This window comes from Dunckerocampus dactyliophorus, chromosome 3 (genome assembly GCF_027744805.1).
Source record: "Dunckerocampus dactyliophorus isolate RoL2022-P2 chromosome 3, RoL_Ddac_1.1, whole genome shotgun sequence".
NCBI lineage: Eukaryota > Metazoa > Chordata > Actinopteri > Syngnathiformes > Syngnathidae > Dunckerocampus > Dunckerocampus dactyliophorus.
This window is the reverse complement of record NC_072821.1, coordinates 32,531,099-32,547,650: the sequence shown is the minus strand read 5'-3', so window position 1 is coordinate 32,547,650 and position 16,552 is coordinate 32,531,099. Positions and strand designations below refer to the sequence as shown.

At 39.9% G+C, this 16,552-nt stretch overlaps 1 protein-coding gene across 1 annotated transcript; it reads left to right on the top strand.

The window, feature by feature from the left end:
* Positions 1-461: 461 nt before the first annotated feature.
* LOC129178866 (IST1 homolog) lies at positions 462-6,183 on the top strand. Its single transcript, XM_054771505.1, has 10 exons — positions 462-614; positions 2,073-2,173; positions 2,264-2,444; positions 2,521-2,608; positions 2,683-2,766; positions 2,849-2,959; positions 3,049-3,225; positions 4,338-4,439; positions 4,825-4,870; positions 5,886-6,183. Exons 2-10 carry the CDS (start codon positions 2,089-2,091, stop codon positions 6,044-6,046), a joined length of 1,035 nt encoding a protein of 344 aa, XP_054627480.1. The 5' UTR covers positions 462-614; positions 2,073-2,088; the 3' UTR covers positions 6,047-6,183.
* Positions 6,184-16,552: the final 10,369 nt, after the last annotated feature.

Genomic DNA, 16,552 nt, shown 5'->3' with positions numbered 1-16,552 from the left:
ATGCTCCACGGATCATTGGAAGAGAAATATGTCTTTTAAGAGCATAAGATGACTATAGCCGCTTTAATTTCACTGCAAGGCTTGTCAGTGTCAGTAAGAAACAAAGTATATTTATGTATTATGTGCTCATTTGTGACTTCATTTATATGACTTAAATCGAGGAAATATTGCAAGGACAGTTTAATTTTAATATGACACCTTATTAAAACATACTTGTTTATTGTTTTAAAATGACCTTTTATGGAGGGGAAATACGTTTTTAGAAACTAGCTACTTTCCAGACAAACCACCATTTTGGGACAGCCATACCTTCCGTTAGTCGCATGACTCCAAAAGGTTTCCTATATATCACATAGCAATTTATGAGCCTATTTCAGGACATTTAAAGTGTTGGTGACAGGCGTCTACCACGAATGAATCATCAAAGCATCATCTGAAAGGATTTGTGTGATGTAAATTGTCTGTGGTGCTACGTCACCCGATCTTGCGAGAAACACCGGACCCGACAGAAACTCCCATGACGTCACGACAAAAGAACACGGAAGAAAGAACCCGCGACACAACACCACAGTCACAAACAATTGAGTTGCTGTGTTCTCGACAGCTACAGACAAGTAAGTCATCTGCTTCGTAGTGTTCAAATGAACTGTTTGTTAATAGTTTAGTTAATACTTTTTGGACTAATTAACCCTTTCTAGTAAGTGGTATATACACTTAGTTTTTTGAGTCTTTTCTATCATCGACCGGTGGGTTGTTGTTAGCCATAATGAGATCCATTCACACGTCTTTTACTTTGTTTTTAAAAAACTAGGGAACACACGTGAAAATGACATATCGGTTTGTCGAAATACGCTCGTTTAGACGTCGTGTCAATAAAGTTAATGCTAGTGTTCGAGCAGTACAAAAGTAGCTGCTACTAGCCTAGCTACTTTTGCCTTTTTTTCCTCGAGTATTTTCGGCTCCTGTCTTTGAGGTTCTGTGTGTTTTGCTGCTATATGTTGCTCATGCTCACATGATTGAGTGACGTACATAAGCACAAAGAGGTAGAGAGGTAGAATAGACCATAGTACAGATGCGCGAGTCGTGAACGAGTCGTTCAAATAAATCTGCTCCTCGCCTCAAATCAACTCGTTTGACTGACCCACAGGTGCAACTTGTTGCACATGTTCGAGTTTCTGCGCTATAAGACGAATGAATCGATTACATCATTCAGGGAGTCGAGTTTTGATATCGATGTGATGTCAAGTAAATGCAGCATGGATATCTAAGGTGGAGGCATCATCATATGTGTAAATATAAATTAATTTTCCGCATCTTTCAAATAGTGTGGTGATTATTTTTCTTTAGATTGTCAATTAGTTATAACCCAGGACAAAGTTTGGGCAAAGTTCAGAGGTAAATAGAGAATACAGTAATCCCTTGTTTAGCGCGGTTAATTGGTTCCAGACCCGACCGCGATAAATGAATTTCTGCCAAGTAGGATTCAATATCAATAAATTGAATGTTTTCATATTTATGGAATAGAAAGCCTGTCGACGATCTTCCAAATAAGTTTTTTGACATTATTAGAGCCCACTAGACATGAAATAACACCCCTATAGTCACCTTTACGTTTGTATTACCCAGTAAAGTAGATTTAATCAGAGAAAATAAGACATATTAACATGAATAAGATAACAGACTCACACGGTAGCAGATCTTTGTTGTTTTTTTCTGGACAGCATACTTCTTGCGGTGGCTATTGTCTCATCCATGTATTGTAATGGTGACTTAAAATGGCTTTACACTCGAATTACCCAATATAGTAGACATAATAAGAGTAAATAAGCCAAATAAGACGTAAATAACACTCCTGCTTGCGCATGTCACAGTAAATGTGTTCCCTAGTGGACCTTATTGGCCGGAGATTCGCAGTTGTAGTTTTAGCTTGTCGTGGGTTATGGTATACGTCTGGTGGGAGTCTCACTGAGGTCAATATGTGTTGTGATGTGAGGCCGTGCTTATGTCCCCCGAGCCGGGCTTTGGACACCCCTAGACTAGAGGTTGCTCATCTCACAGTTTCCTGTCCACAGATCATCGCAATCAGTGATGCCACCAGGCTTCAAATCGGAGAGGTTAAGAGTCAACCTCCGGCTTGTCGTCCAAAGACTCAAACTCCTTGAGAAAAAGAAAAGTGAGTATCGAGATAATAAGAGCAGCCGATGTTTTTTGGGGAGGGGTATTATTTCATTATTATTTTCCCCACAATCGTTTTGCAATGTAGCTGAGCTCGCTCAAAAGGCTCGCAAGGAGATTGCAGACTACCTGTCGGCGGGAAAAGATGAGCGGGCGCGGATCCGTGTTGAGCACATCATCAGGGAGGACTACATGGTGGAAGCCATGGAGATCCTGGAGCTTTACTGCGACTTGCTGCTGACACGCTTTGGCCTCATTAAGTCCATGAAGTAAGCCATCACTTTGGCAAACTTTTTTTTTATACCCGTTTGTCCAGTTATTAAATATTTGTGTGCTTTTAATCAGGGAGATGGATCCAGGCTTGGAGGAGGCGGTGTCGACCCTTATCTGGGCAGCCCATCGCCTCGAGGCGCAGGTGGCTGAGTTACGGACTGTAAGTACTTTTGGCAACAAATTTGACTTATCTGCCTTAGTTCTGAAATGTTTCTCTCCTGATCTCTCTTACAGGTAGCAGAACAGTTATGTATAAAATATAGCAAGGAGTACGGCAAGCTGTGCAGGACAAACCAGGTTGGGACGGTCAATGAAAGAGTGAGCTTTTTTTTTTTGTATCGGAGTGCCGCAAGAAGGTATGAGCAAAAATATTTAAGCGCTTCTAATCTGATGTTTGCAGCTGATGAACAAAATGAGTGTGGAGGCCCCTCCCAAGATCTTGGTGGAGCGCTACCTGATTGAGATAGCCAAGAACTATAACGTGCCGTATGATGCCGACGCTATGGTCCTGGTAGGTAGGCATTGAAAAAAAAAAAAGTTGCTCGTCAGGATGATGTCACGTTTTGTTGACTTGCTCTCGTGTCACTTTTTCCGTGACAGCCCGAGGTTAGTCTTGGAGAAGAAGCAGACCTGATTGACATGAACAATTACAAGAAGTCTGGAGGAGGTGGGGCTGGTGGAGGTGGTGGTGGCCGCGGTGTCACTGCTCCAGGCATGCCCATGCCTATGCCCATGCCCATGCCGGTACACTTCAACTACCCACCGCCCAACGGAGCAGTAAGATCATTCTTAGATTATTATGTTATACCGCATGTGACATTTTTATGGAAGCCCCTTTACGCTACTGAAAGAGAAAAAAATATCCCAATGGTAAGTCATGATTATGAGATGATCAAAATCACAAGATAAAAAGTCATAACTATGACTTTCTTATCTCATCATTATGACTTTTTATTTTACGTTTTACACTTTCAAAATTAGGAGATAAAAACTCAAAATATGGGATAAAAGTCATAATTATGAGATAAAATGTAGAAATTATGAGATAAAAAGTTGAAATTATGAGATAAAAAGTCATAATTATGAGATAAAAGTCAAGATAAAAAGTTTAAGTCGATTTTACAAGATAAAAACTCAAAATTGTGAGATCAAATTTCATAATTATGAGATAAGAAAGTCATAATTATGAAATAAAAAGTCATAATTAGGAGATAAAACGTCAAAATCACAATGTTTAATCAAATAATGTTTTATACTTTCAAAAATAGGGGATAAAAAAAATCTAAATATGGGATAAAAAGCCATAATTATGAGATAAAAAGTTTAAATTATGAGATAAAAAGTCATAATTATGAGATAAAAGTCAAAATAATAAGTTAAAAAGTTGATATTATAAGATAAAGTCCAAATTGTGAGATAAAATTTCATAATTATGAGATAAGAAAGTCGAAATTATGAAAAAAAGTCATAATTATGAGGTAAGAATGGTAATTATGAGATAAATCGAAATTACGAGATCAAAAGTTGAAGTTACAAGATAAAGGTGGAAACTGTGAGCTGAGAAAGTCCCAATTGTGAGGTAAAAAGTCTAAATGACGAGTTATAAACTGCGCATGTGACACCTTTCTCAACGGAGCCTTTGTTACATGGCACTCGGCACATGAGCAGTTTGTATCTCATAATTTTGACTTTTTATCTCATAATTCTGATTTACCATCGGGATAATATTTTTTTTTCAGTGTCAATTTGTTTTTCAGTGGCGGAAACGGGCTTCCATACATTTGAATCAATATGAGTATAATACTAAGATGAAATGTGTGTGTATGTATGACTTAGGAGGCAAACAGGGTGCATTGACTGTGTTGGGCCTGATTGTTGTTTACCCCCAGGAAGCGTTCAATCCGGCCATTGGATCCTACAGCAGCTTCCCGCACACGGTGGGAGGAGGGCAGCCCCCTCAGCTGCCCACTTCTCCCCCCACGTACGAGTCTGTAAGTGACCAAACTCTTCCCATGGACAGACGGACAGGGCAGGGCATCACTCAGGGAAGAGCAGTTCACTTAGCTTGGCACTTCCTTTTCTGCATGTCTACACCTTTTCCCTGAGTAGATTTAGTTTCTTTTTGTGTGCACAGAAATTGGCAGCATGGATTTGCCTGTACTGTAACCACTAACAGCACAGTGGTCCAACTAACAAACCTGGGATTTTATCAGACAGAGAGCAGCGCATTAAGCGTTAAAACTAGTCAAACTAGTCTCATGCTCACTAAAGGTGATGGTTTCCCAGGAGCGTTTGCCTTTTATTTGAAGCACTAACACAACATAACCTATAATGGATGAAAACGACGCTATCATAAACACACTTCTTCTGTTTCAGATTGATGACCTAACAGGCAAAAACTCTCTTCCTTCCCAGGCCATAGGTGAGTCCTACAGAGAATGTACGGACTGTGGTATTACAGTGTATACAGTCCACAGTATGACAGCAAATAACGCCCACAAACCATCAGAAAACCTTTATTATCTATATACAGGGTATCACACAGGACTGGACTGCAGTCTATCTGTGGTGGTTGCGGTGGGGGGTGGGGCTCATGTCTGCATCTTACATGCATATAAAGTAAATATGAATATAAACAATGGCAGCGAATACACTTCTTTACTATCGACTAAATAAACACAGCTGTCATTCCGACTATAATCATATCGGAATATAAATAAAACATCACACAAACACCATTAATGCTTCAGGGGGTGCTCAAAGTGTGGCCCGCGGCACACTGTACAAATAAAATTAAACAAAATCCTCAGCAAAAAGGTAAAGAGAAGAAGCTGAAACTGAAATGTTGATACTAATCGTAAAACAAAGCTTTGTCTTATACATACACAGTAAAGACATGTACAGGGTGTCCCAAAAAAAACGTATACACGCTTGAAATAATTGTAAAGTAGTTGTTTATTATAATTTGTTCAATTTTCAAAATGTAATGGAATCTACAAACATCATTTTATTGTTTTGTCACTGCATCTTTTCTCAAATGCCTTATGGTCCGGGCACTGCTGACAACGCGAAGCGATGGAGTCGCACGCATGATTGAAAGACTGTAATGTGATGTGATAGTAAAAACGTGCATTTTAAAGATTTTTTAAGTTAAAAGGTTTGTTGTCTTGAAGTTGTTGAAAATGTGTGGCGGAAGTGAGCTCCAAAGGGAAGGGGGCGGCAACCGAGAAGGCGCTGCCGGCGCCCCTCCCCAGGTTCGGTGCTTGGTTCTAGGGATGGCCGGGAAGTTAGCATCTGAGGAGCGGGAGGGTACAGGGTACAATGTGTAGGCGTTAAGGAGATTGGTGGGTGTGCCATAGAGAATGCAAATTTGCTGCAGATTGAGCAAAAAGGACTAAAGCTTGTCTTTTCCCCCTCCGCTGTATGTTTTGCCGCAGGTCACTCGTCACAGATATACGACAACAGCGTTCTCCCAGAACTTCCTTCCGTCCCCGACACGCTGCCGCCATCCTCCTTCGGCAGAAACGCCACCAGCTCGGACGACATCGACTTTGATGACTTGTCTCGACGCTTTGAGGAGCTGAAGAAGAAGACCTAAGAGTTATGTTCCTAGCCTTTGAAGACCAACACACGGGCCGGCCAGTGTTGTCATTAGGAAGTAATACATGCTCAAGGCTCACAATTTAGCTATATATATATATATATATATACACATATAAAACAATACATTTACCCTTACCTCATATAGAATAATGCGGGCGTATTATGGAGGTGGTGATTGTTTTCTTAGACTTCAACTCATGTTACAACATCTGATGCTTTATATATTTTACTTTCTGGAGGTGCTTAACCAAACTGTTTTATTACTCGCCCTTTGTTGGTGTGATCATGAAATGTGGTTTTCAGTCTGTCAAATGCAACACTCCATGCCTTGATTGTTCTTTGCACACAAAGTAACGCTGTAATCTCTGCCACATCTCATCCCAGACCTGTCCAGCAAGACCGACCTGCCAGTCCAGCTTGCTCGTGTTTGTGTGTTACAAGGTTTCTGTTGGTATAACTTCACTTGGTGAGCATTTGTGACACTTTTGGAGTGTGTGCCAGCGCACATTGACATTGGTATACGTGTCATGTATGTTTTTATCAAATATCTGACAACACAACCTGATTTTACATGTAAATATTGATGTCCTAGTTCTCCACACATCTCCCACTGTGTGTGCGCGCCGCAGTATTTGCCTTAATTGTCCATCTCATCAGAGGCCTGGCCAGTCTGTGTCAAGGATAGCACATCATGTATCTGCTGTCTATCAAGACTGGATACATATTCAGTTCTCAAGTCACTTTACTGCACCGTGATGCCTTGTCATGTGCCCTCCAACCTAAGCACACTCAAGCTCAGCTTGCATGGCCAATGGAGAGCAGCCATGAATGATTCTGCACTTTTTGCAAAAATGTTAAAGCTACTATCAAGGAAGATAAACACTACCAAAAACTGTTCTTAGACGATTTTACTCTACAATAAAAATGACAATAAAATTTTGAATTTGCAAAAGTTTTTAATATCATTTTTCTGCTGCATGCAAAAGGTTCAAGGGACATTTGTGCTTGAGAGTGGATCCACGTTTTCTTCCAATATTAACGTCAAATATACAGTACGTGATGCATGATGAGTGGTTTAATAACTATGAGGGGTGGTCAATGGTTAGCCACTGCATTAGCCACCACTAGGGGGCGCCTCAAAGTGCTGAACTATTTCAAAAAGTGGCTAAAACACCCAGTCAGTTTTTACTGGCCGTTTACCCTTTTTTCAAATCGGTTTTACTACTGAGGCCACCACAATAACAGTCATTACAAAGCTGCCAGGGCATTGTCCATATAGTAAGCTACTTGTGAAAATAGTATTGTCAACTAAGTATCGCGAGATTTGCTGCTGGGTATGTGATCCAAGATGGCTACAGGTATGCGCAATATTGTACGATAACCGATCATTTGAAAAATCGCTGGAACGTCACCTCGCTGGTTCTACCCGTCCAAGCCTTAAGGTCAGTGTCACGTTCAGACAATTCAAACACACGTAAAAACAATGCTTAAACTTTTTAATGTCTTCAAATGTAATTGAAGGAGTGAATGTGTGTTTTTATTGGCAACAATTAATTGGTTACTGTCAAAAATCATATGACGTCATATGAAGGCGCTTGAACTTAGTCGGTCTTTAATTGTAGACTCAAAGATCAAAAACTGTTTTTTCCTATTCACAGTAACGTGCACTCCACTCAGGCTAAGGGTCTTGGGTGAGCTGGACCATATCCCACCTGACAAGTAAGCAAAAATAAGTCTTTCACACAGTTCCACATTGATACATTACTATTACATTATCTAAATTAACTCTTATAAGACTTATAATTAATGTACATTGCAACCTCGGTTAGCTGTTTTACGGTTAAGTGTGTTCGTAATGTTTTTTTTTTTTTAAATCACAAAATGTACTTCCTTGTTAGCATCCAATTAGCTAGCTTAACAAAATGGCGACCAGAACGGGAAGTCAGCAACTGACTCTCAAAAATGTCGACACAAAACACGTTTTTATAGTTTTACATCAGTGGCGGCTGCTGGTCATTCAAGGAGGAGAAGCTTATTTTTTCATAAATGTCTTTAGTTTATATTTAAATTCTAGTATCAGCCATGATGTGCAGCTTGCTAGCAGCTGGAGGAGCTGCGCCAGGCTACTGTGTGACCGGCTGTGAGTGTGATTGGGGGGGGCGGGCTCTGCACCTGCCGCTGCTCATTGGGGAACGAAACCGCAGAGAGACAGAAGAGAGTCGCCAAACACAATGCTAGTCGTTTTTAACAAAGACAAAGTCGCTGGGGATCGGTAAGGACTCCGGATCAGTTCAGCACAACATCATGAATGGTACATATTTCAAGATCGCTGCTTCACTGATTTCACGGTCAATTAAAAAGGGAGTCTCAGACAGATCATCCAATCATCATGCAGAAGCTGAGCGTCCGGGCCAGCCCACTGCCCCATAGATCCCCAGAGATGCTGAGCGTCCGATGGGCGGGACAAAGCCCAGCCTTTATCCAATGACTGTCCAGTTTCGTGGAACAACCCACTCTACGCTTCCTCATCGAAGTTAGTAGACTGTGTAAAAGCGCTGTGGCGCTGCAGGGATGATTGAGAAGCAAGTCGTGTCAGTTACCTGTGATAAGTAGCTGATTCTGAACAAAAGGTGAATGTATTTTTGTGCATATTTAGTCTGTGAAATGTACACATAGCAGTACACGTTTCACCATTTTTTTTTTGTGAAGCTGAGCTTCCCTCGCAGTGTTAGAGCAATCGCCACTGTCTTACATGCATAAATCAATTGTAAATGCATATAAATGATGATTGAAAGGGAAAAATTTACATTTAAGGTTAATTTTACTTTCATTGCAGACGTGACTGTTCCCAAAGACACAACGTGGCAGCGAGATCAACCACCACCACCTTCCGGTTAAGTCACGTTAAGGGTCACGTCTGCAACGAAGGTACAGTAAAAGTGACCTTAAATGCTCAGTTCTCCGTTTCATTTATCATTTATAAGTATTTTGAATTGTTTTATGCATGTCAAACTATAAAAATGTGTTTTGTGTGAACATTTTTGGCTTTCGGGAACGGATAATTGGATTTACATGATTTCTGGTGGGAAAAGGTTGCTTTGGTTAGCGTCCATTTCAGTTAGAGCCGGACCTTCTGGGACGAATGAATGACTCTATCCAAGGTTCCACTGTAATAGCCTGTAAATCATCATGTGCAACTGGAATTGTTTGTTTGATATGAATATTTTGGTATACTATACGTATACTTTTATGCGTATATTTGTCATGGTGCTTATCTCGCGCAGTCGAGCGAGAGTCGAGCTCTAGCCAGTAGGTTAAAAGGGGGCTCCCAGCCCACTGACCAGCCCAGCTTTTGAGGTGTCAGGGAGTGAGGTTTACTTCGCATTGTAGCACACAGCTAAGCCAACTGGCATCCGTTACATATTTTTAGTCTATGTTCCCTATTTTTGCCTCTATATTCCTTCAATCCTTAAGCTGCATGCACTGGAAGCACACACCAGAATGTGAAATTTATGCCGATAGACCAAACAAGAAGAAAAAGGTTGGGAGTGTTTTGCAGTCTCCTCAGAGCGAATCCCTGCCAGAGTAACGCCTGCACTTGTCTTGTTGTTCTGTTCAATGAAAAAGACACAGCAGTCAGTAACGCAGCACCAGTGTTGATGCCATACAGTACGTTCAGGAGGAAAACGATCCGTTCTGTATCCATGGTTACACGCAATCCCTCGGCCAAGTGGAACGGGTGCCTCTACTTTATGAATTATGAATGAGAAGTCTGGATTAATTTGGATTTTTCTTTTTTTTTTTTACTACACACACACACACACACACACACACACACACACACACACACACACATATCTCAAGAAGTGTTTTCTTTCTTTGAATAGCAATTCAGCTGTGAAGAAAACACCTTTTGCGGCCTGCCGCTGTTTTTTTATTGGTCTGCGGTACTTTCTAAACATATACTGGTAATTTAACAAGAAAAGTAAAAAAAAAATAAAAAGAAACTGCAAAAATGGAGCAGTAATTCTACAAGAATAAAATAAAAAATATTAAGAGAATATTCATCATAATATTAAGACAAAAAGTTGTAGTCTAACAAGAAAAATTACATCTTTGTACCAGCATAAAGTTGCAATATTAATGACAAAAGATGCTATTTTTTTTTCGTAATATTATCACAAACAAACAAAATAACAAAGTTGTAATTTTCGGAAAATGAGGTTGCGGAAAACATTAGGTTACCAGAATAAAGTAAAAATATGGGAATAAAGTATGAGAAGAAAATTTACTAGACAAAATTAGAAACAGTTATTAAAAACCCAAACAACCGCTGTAATTTCACAAGAATAAAATCAAAATATTAAGACGAAAAAGTTGTACTCTAATGAGAAAAAAGTTGTATTTTTACGAGAAGAATGTCGTAATATTATGAGGAAAAATGTCATTTTAGTACATAAAGTTGAAATACCAAAGAAAAAAAAAATATTTTTTAAGTTGTAATATTATGAGAAACAAACAAAACAACAAATAAAGTTTGTAATTTGTTTGGAAAATTAGGTTGCGCAATGTTACGAGAATAAAGTCAAAACATTATGGAAACAAATTCATAATTAGTCATAATGCTGTTCTGGAGAAAGCAGGCTAGCACTGATTTAAAAAAAATAATAATAAAAATCACAGATGAAATGACTATACTAAAAAGATGGTTTTCCAAAAACATATTATCGCTGAACCTCAGTAAAGTAAAAATAATAGTATTTGGTAATTGCAGAAAGGACACCTATGCACAAATACAAATAGATGGACACTGACAGAGTGAATGAAAATATATTTGTAGGCGTGATAATAGACGCCAAAATGAGTTGGAAATCCCATATTAAAAGTATACAATATAAAGTAGTACTCTCTACTCTTCTCTAGTCTTACCATATCTAATTTATTGTGCTGAGATAAGGGGAAATACTGTAACTCTAAAAGTAGACTTCACTCACTAACGGTACTACAAAAAAGATCAGTGAGGATAATCCAGAATGCCGCTGATAGGGAACATACAAACCCGTTATTCCTAAAATCGCTATTATTAAAATTTGTTTACCTGGTAAACTTTCAAACAGTGAAAATTCTGCATAAAGCAAAAAATAACCGCTACCCAAAAACACAATACAACCCTTTTCCTCAAGAGAGGAGAAAAATTACGTTAAGGGGAAAAAATAAATTTAAAACACCTATACGCCGGTACAACGGTAAAAACCTTCAGCACATCAGTATGTGGAATCAAATTATGGAAAGGACTGAGTAAAGAACTCAAACAATGCACTAAAATGAGCCCCAATTTACGAACACCCGACTAGCGAACATTCGCAGATACGAACACAAGCCGACTGGTCTATATTTTATTTTATTTTGCCTTGTAGTCGCTCAATTAGTATTTACGTATACTGCTACTGTACATGCTTGACCAGTAGAGGGCACTGTGACACTGCTCATGGGACCAACAGAGGCAGCGTTAGAGTTAATGGGACCAACAGAGGAAGAGTTAGACGCTGGGAAGATAAAGCTAAATGGAAAGCTAAATTATACAACTCGGACAGAGCGTGTGATTAAAGTTTATGAAGGGTTAATAGGCCTGCTTAATTCTACACCAGCCACAGAACACTACCTCTTTTAGAAGAGTCTAACGACGACGACCATTTGTCCTTTTTTTCAATAACTCCTCCTCCAACTCCACCACAACGACGTATGCTCGACCACTCCTCTTCAAAGGTAAATAACATTTGTCATTACGTATTATTATATCACTTTTATTATTGTTTTTTTCATTAAATATCCTCGTTTAATATTACTACTGCATCCAAACTCATATTTACATACATACACATATACTGTATATGTATACACGTACATGTAGTACCTATATCATTGGTAATATTACCTTTTCCCCTACTTAAGAACAATTCGACATAAGAACCGTCGTCTGGAACTAATTGTGTTCGTAAGTTGGGGACCTAGTGTACAAGCATGTTGGAAGAAGAATCCTGAACCACAGAGAAATACTATGCGAACCACAGAAAATACTATGCTAAGCCATGTGACGACTGCACTTTATGCAGTTTACAGCAATTTGTTCATACAGATTTACAAACCTCAACTTCATTGTAATATTGTATTATTGCTTTATCATTTTTTGTGTTATTCAGAAGTGGCATAAAATCATGGACAAGGGCTCCTGCTCTGACATAAAGAAATAACCACTCAAAAGTCCCAGTTACCTTAATGAACGACCTTGACAATTGGGTCTTATGCTGTTTTGAAATCTGATAACATAAAAAAACAATCATCTCTCAAGGTCTGCAACTGTTTGATAACTAAGTCAGGGGAACTGTTGGTTGTGGTCATCCTTGGACCTAGAAGCAAAATCATGGAACACACAGAGCACTGATGAGACGCCTACGTAGTGTCATCACTGCAGGAGTATAAATATCGGGATGTGTATACAATAGCGAAAGGTCATTATGTCACATCATCTTAACCCTTTAAATCTTCTTACCCAACAAAACTTCTTCAATTTCTTCAGTTTCCTCCACAGCTACAGGTTTAAGCAACAGGGCGAAAAAGACAGCAACTCCAATCACCTTTTAAATGCAAATACAGAAGAAATGACTCGCACAATTACGTTACCATATCATATGAACTGTGCGATCCATAAAGAAGTATCACTAACACAATTGAAAACAGAGACAGTACACTCTATCATGGTTTTTCAAAAATTAATTAATAAGTTATCACTGTTTTGTGTTTGAATACGGCCTATTATTTGCAAAAAAAAGGATATTTAAGCAAATTGTACGTATCCTTGGCCTAAATTATGCATTTTCAAGCATAAAAATGGCTAAATGAATAAAAATACAAATATAAGGCATTCAGAAGACGTAGTATTTACTGTAATATCTGTGCCTTTCTGGGGCCGGGGCCTGGGTAGTAACGTGTGTGATGTCAGCTACCTAGAGTTCACTGTGTTTAGCTGAGTGTTAGCAGTGTGGAGAGTGTGAGTGACTGGCGAGAGTTTTGGCCGACAGCAGCTCCTGTGTGAATGTTCACTGCATATGTGTTCTCTGCTAGCGATTGAGGTGCATCAGCGACGTGAGTCTCTCCTTAACCACAAACAGAGCAACATTAGAGTAGTGTTCTAGACTTGTCACTACGTGTCCGTAACGTCACATTGATGAGACAATAGCCACCGCAGGAAGTACACTGTCAATGCTAACGTGTGCGTCTATGTTAGGTCTTATTTCTGTCTAAGATGTCTTAGTATGTGTACTATATTGGGTAATACAAGTGTAAAAGTGACTATTGGGGTGTTATTTAATGTCTACAGGGCTCTAATAATGCTAAAAACTGTATGTAGAATGGCGTAAATAGGTTTTCTATGCTCTAACTACGCATATATTCCATTTATAAATAAGTAATCCTACTTGGCGGAAATTCACTTATCACAATCGGGTCTGGAACCATTTAACTGCGATAAACAAGGGGGTACTGATACCAGAATGACTCAAAATCCGACTGGAAATAATCCACAAAGTCAGGGAAATTGCTGTAAAGTCATGAGACTAGCAAACAGGTTGTTGCACAAAGAAGGAAATTTTGCCCTAGTTGGGCACGGTACGAATGGCCTAGTTTGAGTGCGCTCGGAGACACACTATAAATTGTTTTTGCACAAAGCTGTACTGCATTGTAATGCTGTCAGTGTCGGTGGTAGTAGTATAATCTGACAACCTGTCTATGTCGACCAACTCATCAAGTCCCGGTCCAACGTGTTCCTCTGATTACTAAAATGTGCCCATTTAAGCTGATACTGGCATACATGGCAGACCGCATCTGTTGACATCAAATTGGGAAAAGAAACGGTCAGTTTATGTCGACATGTACTGTTGTAGTATTCATTATCATTGCCTGCGTGTTTTTGCAACATTGCCTGCGTGTTTTTGCAAAAGCAGATTTGTGGTTATGATGGTACTGCCACCATAGGTCCAAAGGTGCTTTCTTCTTTCGCAGTTGCAGACGTTTTTTGATCGTCCTTTTCGCACCTACAAACTGTGTGACAAAAGGCACCTATTCAAATTCTTTTTTAGCTTGTTAGCTACCGGAAGAAAAATCACACCAATCTGAGGGGCGTCGACTTTAACGGTTTCCAATGTGTTGCTATAATTTGCATGCACAACAGTAGATTTCAGATCAGTACCAATACCAATGATGACTGTATCCATTCCAACTGATTGGTTTCATGTGGACCAACCTTCAGAGGCTGTAATATAAAGATGCTCTGGAAGAGGGAGAGGCCCAGAGACATGATCCACTTGATGGACTTTGCTCTGCCGTAGTAAAATCCATAGAGTAAGGTGAAGAAAGTCGACACAGCGCTGAGGGAAAGTAGCAGGAACCACCCAAGGAACACACACCACCAGGGTAGCCAGCATCCCACTGCCCGCCGCTGCTGCTTCTTGACAGGAAGCGGGCTGGGCCACAGACAAGGATAAGGAATAAGACGACAACACATGTTCGTCTTAAATTAACTTCTAACGTGTGCTAATAGTTGGCTAAGAGCTGACCAGTATGCCAAGTGACTGCTGAAGACCATGTCGGCCTTGCGGACCAGCAGGTTGGTGATGTCTAGTGCTTGTCTGTACTCCTCTGAACTCAGGAAGTTCTTCCCATCCAACCTCCCCAGGCACATGAGGAGGTGACAAAGGGCAGCTAGGAGGAACTTGCTGCAGTAAACCAAGTGAAGGTCGCTCTCAGCCTCCCCTTGACATACACACACACACAAAGACAAACGTTAGCACTTTAGCATTTCTTTGTACGTTTTCTCACTATTTCCTTTGTATGACTACTACCTTGCATAACATGGATTAATTCATGCATTCTATTCAAGGCTGGGCAGAGATCAGCCGCAGACTCCAAAGTGTGCATCTTTCCCATTTTGTTGCGTTGACTTCTGCTGACCAGTAAAATGACTTCCTCTGTTTCCTGGGAAGGAGAGACAACAAATCGTCAATGTCAGTGTCGCTGATAAAAACATTAACTATAGTTAATATAACTATATATAACTATAGTTAATTGATAGTTAATTGAGGGCCCTCGACTGGAGCAATAAATAAAAAAAAAAAGAATGTTGTTTATGTTACACACCTTTAGAATGGTTGGCATGGTAACCAACTGTGGTTTCAAGGTTTCCTCTGAGCTACTTTTGCAAGACTTGGAAACGATGCGAGGTCTGATGCTTCGGAAGATGGTAATGATGAGAATGTTTATTGGAAACATGAGAAGACCGCTCTCGACACCCACCATGATGTCCTGCCAGGTGATCTGCAGTGAACCTGGGCAGCGTCAGCGCAGCATCATGGAGTTAGAAGTGACATACAAATGATCTGTCATGCACAGAACCTGACCTGACCTTGCTACTGCACATCGCATGCAGTATCTCATCTTATACACTCCTGATCAAAATCTTAAGACCAGTTGAAAAACTGCTAGAATTTGTATTTTGCACATTTGGATCTTAATTAGGTTTTAAGTAGAGCTACAATATGCAAAAACAAGAGGGGGAGTGAGACAAAAAGCATTTCGAAAAAGTTATTTATTCAGAACAACAATTAAACTGAAATAGGCTGATTATCAGCTGATCAATAGTTTAAGACCACAGGCTATAAAAGAAAAAATATGCTCAAAATTTTCATTTTCCGTCAGGCATTCACACTGTCATGCAGCTTTCTCTTTTTGAACGTGGTCGGATTGTCGAGATGCATAAGCAGGGCCTCTCACAGCGTGCCATTGCTGCTGAGGTGGATGTAAATCAGTCATTCTACATTTTTTGAAAGATCCTGAGCATTATGGAACAAAAAAGTCAAGCGGTAGACCCAAAAGAATCACACCTGTGCTGAGCCTGAGGATCGCTCTCTGATGAGAAAAAATGTAACCTTGATGGTCCAGATGGCTTCCAACGTTACTGGCATGACAAGGAGATCCCACCTGAGATGTTTTCTACCCAGCACAATGGAGGGGGGGTCCATCATGGTCTGGGATGCTTTTTCATTCACTGGAACACTGGAGCTTCAGGTGATGCGCGGTAGTCAAACGGCGGCTGCTTACGTGCAGACGTTGCAGCAGGCATCCCTCTTGAATTGTGGAATTCCACTCTGTCATCAGTCCACACAAGTCAGACAAGCGGAGCACAACAGACCTAATGTGCATGTGTTCTTTCTTCTATAGCAGGGCTATCCAAAGTTGCCATTTGTGGCCTGCAGCTGGATTTTTATTGGGCTGCAGCACATTGTAAAAATAAAATTTAACAAGAAAACTTGAAAAAAAAAAACAGCAAAATTGAAAAGATCTGCAAGAATACAGTCAAAATATTCAAAGAAAAATGAAAAAATCTAATGAGAAAAAGCTGTAATTTGACGAGAATCATAGTCATCACATTTGTAACATTATGAGGAAA

Coding starts and splice junctions, on each gene's coding strand:
- LOC129178866 (XM_054771505.1), top strand. CDS start 2,089: ATGCCACCAGGCTTCAAATCGGAGAGGTTAAGAGTCAACCTCCGGCTT. Junction 2,174..2,263: donor ACTCCTTGAGAAAAAGAAAA/GTGAGTATCGAG, acceptor TTTGCAATGTAG/CTGAGCTCGCTCAAAAGGCT. Junction 3,226..4,337: donor ACCCACCGCCCAACGGAGCA/GTAAGATCATTC, acceptor GTTTACCCCCAG/GAAGCGTTCAATCCGGCCAT.